Source organism: Corylus avellana, chromosome ca5 (genome assembly GCF_901000735.1).
Source record: "Corylus avellana chromosome ca5, CavTom2PMs-1.0".
Classification (NCBI taxonomy): domain Eukaryota; kingdom Viridiplantae; phylum Streptophyta; class Magnoliopsida; order Fagales; family Betulaceae; genus Corylus; species Corylus avellana.
The window spans coordinates 7094148-7097794 of NC_081545.1; the positions used below are offsets into that span (position 1 = coordinate 7094148).

At 36.2% G+C, this 3647-nt stretch overlaps 1 protein-coding gene across 1 annotated transcript in view; it reads right to left on the reverse strand.

Moving 5' to 3' along the window:
• LOC132181681 (uncharacterized) overlaps window positions 1-3645 on the reverse strand; it is a gene marked incomplete at its 5' end in the record, with an annotated part of 14275 nt that extends 10630 nt beyond the window's left edge. Inside the window, 8 exons of the mRNA XM_059594921.1 lie at window positions 345-638; window positions 724-874; window positions 985-1222; window positions 1348-1558; window positions 1651-1862; window positions 1984-2133; window positions 2453-2911; window positions 3225-3645. Coding sequence (XP_059450904.1) covers window positions 345-638; window positions 724-874; window positions 985-1222; window positions 1348-1558; window positions 1651-1862; window positions 1984-2133; window positions 2453-2911; window positions 3225-3645 — 2136 coding nt within the window. The remainder of the gene's footprint in view (window positions 1-344; window positions 639-723; window positions 875-984; window positions 1223-1347; window positions 1559-1650; window positions 1863-1983; window positions 2134-2452; window positions 2912-3224) is intronic.
• Window positions 3646-3647: the final 2 nt, after the last annotated feature.

Consider the following 3647-nt stretch of genomic DNA (forward strand, 5'->3'; position numbering starts at 1 on the left):
GTGTCATAAACTGCCACGTTACTAAATGGTGACGTGGCAGATATTAATGAATAGTATATACGTTACTAATACTCCTTTTTTTTGTAGTGGTAGTTGGAAGTATTTGTTACTTTACAATGACTAATGCACAATAGCAAAAGAAATTACAATCATTACCAAATACCGTTACCATAAATATAGGTTTCAAGTAAAGGAATGGGTATTGGGAGAAAAGTTACATTTAGATGAAGAACTAATACAACCTTCTTATATATAGAAACTAATATTTTGTCCACTAAAACCTTTGCAAGTCTAGTAAAGGACAGCTCCCAAGATCTTGCATTTGTACCATGCCTTATCAATCATCTTCCTTCAAGACTAATAGTTAATTCTGTATTTGTTTCCAGTCTAACAGAATTAGCTGCGCCGGAATGGTCGGTCCCAGGAACAAAAGCTGGCCGTTTTGGAGTTGAAATTGTTCCAACTTCACTGTCAAGCATTGCAACAACATTTAACATGGTGGGGCGGTCATTTGCGTCATTTTGTACGCATAAAAGTCCAATATTTACGCACTTCACGAACTGGTCTGCATTGCAAACTTCACGTAGAGTATGGTCCATTAAATCCAACACCTTGTTTTCTACCCACAATTTCCATGTCTGAGACAATTTTAAAATCAGAATTTTTATGGGAGTATAAAATGACTAAAGATATTAATGACAACAGAAAATTAAACAAACTTACATAACCTAAAAGGCTTGGGGCTAGTTCTGACTCATAAAATCCTGTATTCTTTTTTCCACTTATAATTTCAAGTAGAACTACACCAAAGCTAAAAACATCGGATTTGATTGAAAAAATTCCATGTTGTGCGTATTCCGGAGATATATAGCCACTGCTTACCAACATATATATTTCATCAGTAAAGACATATAGCACTCATATATTCTTTGTGTAAACAAAGTTGGGGAATTGAAACTTGTCTATAGTCTAACGCAAACTTACTGAGTTCCAACTACTCTAGTTGTGTTTGCCCCGGTTTGTTTACCTTCAACCATCTTTGCCAAGCCAAAATCAGATATTTTGGGGTTCATCTCGTTATCTAGAAGAATGTTGCTAGTTTTCAAATCTCTATGAATGATCCTCAATCTGGAGTCATGATGAAGATAAACAAGCCCACGAGCAATTCCCAAAATGATTTTGAAGCGCATCTCCCAGTCCAAAGACATGCTTAGCTTTTGATCTTGCAAAGTATCCATTTGCCATTCAAGAGAACAATTATAGCAATAGTAATGAATCAGCTTTTACTCAAACAAGATAAATTTATCAAGCAGTGCAATATATTAGGAATTTGGTTTAGAAACCAACCAAATATAAATGAGTCTAAGCTTTTGTTTGGCATGTACTCGTAGAGTAAAATCTTTTCATCTCCATTTATGCAATATCCTCGAAGCCTAACAAGATTCCTGTGTTGAAGTTTTGCAATCAACACCACCTCGTTTTTAAATTCTTGTAACCCTTGCTTTGAGACACTTGAGAGCCTCTTTACAGCAATCTCTTGACCTCCTGGAAATGTGGCCTGGGATCAAAGTCACCATACTCACAATATTACCACTAACCAAAAACTAGTTTACATGAAGATTAAATGGAAATTAATGCTGTTAAAATCACCTTGTGAACAGACCCATAGCCCCCCTTTCCAAGCTTCTTTGCATCTGAGAAGTTATTTGTAGCAACTTGAATGGATTCCAAATCAAAAAATGGTACATCTATGCCTTTCTCGTCTTCTTCTCTGAACTCACCCGAGTCCATCAAGTCTTTGACATGTTTTTCAGTGTCTAATGCACGTAATACTCGATTTCTTCTGCTACTTTTTCTACTTTCTGAGTTAAGAAGACAACCATATATGAAAGGATAAATAATTTTATTTTCATTCAAAGGAGCAAAACCTCAAACGTACGATGCACGCTGCACAGTATGTATTATGAAAAGCGAGGCCTATACCTTCTTCCTTGGCCTTCTTTCTTCTCCATACATATACAAAAGTAATGGAACATGTGAGGGCAAACACGCCTATAATCAAAGGTACCATTTCACACAGAAGCAACCGCTTCTTTCTTTTTGAAGGCTTTTTAAACCCCTGAGGAGTATTACCTTCAACAAGAAAGAGACAGGACACCCATTATATTAGTAAAATTGAACAAGCTCCAATCACTATATTAATAATAAATAAAATTTAATTGACATATTGTTGAGAATTATTTTTGCAATTATAATATCAATTTTTTGGTCAAGGTGATCATGATATTGCTAAAAAGATGATTTTGAAAATTCTAGGAAATAAACACCTAATTTCTACGTAAAATTAGAGGTGGATTATACATAAAGTAAATGAAAACTTTTCAATAACAAAGAAATCTTAATTAATTAGCCAGATTATATCTTGATAAATATATATGACTAGCATCCTTACCTTTAGTAGTACAATTTAAATTTGAGCCATCCCAGAAGAAATCTTGCTCGCAAACACACCTATTCTTTCCATCTTTTATATTGCAAGTTGAATTTGGCCAATCCTTGCAATCTCTGGACGAATTACAGCTTGGCTGCAGCGGGGGGTCCCAACTAATCTCTATTTCATCTTTAACTTGAGAACTATAATTCCTCTTGAACGGCAATGACACATTGAGCAGTTGAGTTCCTCTTGAATTTATATCATATCCTGCATATTTGACTTGGATGACAAATGTCTGTGCACTTGGATCGATTTTGGTGACTCGATAGGTGCCACTGGGTAATTTGAAGCTAACCTGGCCCGAGGAGGTGTTGCAGTAGAAACTAAAGTAGATGGGGTCACCGCAATTTATTCCAGTGCTTAGCGGATAGGGGATCAAGTTTGAGCCACAAGGCTCACAATTCCTAACTGTTGATTCTACAAAAGGTATAAAATTTGGAATAGTAATTACACACTAAAAGATGAGCTTATATACCTTCACTAAATTAGTCATATCAGTATCTATTATGAATGCGCCTGTGAGAGTTGAGTCTCACATTGAAAAGGTATAAAGAAAAATATTAGTTAATATAGGATCATAGCTCACTAGCTTATGCTTTTGGGGTAGTTAAAATAGTGTTCAACTATGTATATTAATGTACTATTGATAAAAACTCAATAACAACTTTATCTCCAACAGAATGTGTGGATACAATTAATCCCAGCATATTCCAATGTGTAAAAGGTGTACCTATAATAGATTTTGGCAAGCGGACAGAGAGGTTACAGGCACGGTTTGTGTACTCCTCTTGAAGATTACTTAGTGCCGAAGTCCAAATTCTGCAGTTGTCGATCCCAGGAGTTCGTTTCGTGCTGTTTTGAGCTACCTCATATGAATAAGCCTGGCACAAGCTCTTGGCAAGGCACTGCTTTCTGCATTTTGTTTCATTTATTTCGTGGAAATAAGAGTCTGGCTTGCCCACTTTCATCATCTTTAAGTTCAAGAACATGTCGCTGTTGTCAGATGATGTCGAATTTCTGCGGCACCCGTCCAAAAAATCTCCAGAATCCCAATTCTTGGGATTTGCAGGCTGGAACCCAGGCAAACATTTGCAGATCAACCTATTGTTAATATTGCAGATGCCGAATTCCCCACAAGCATGGTAAACGCCAC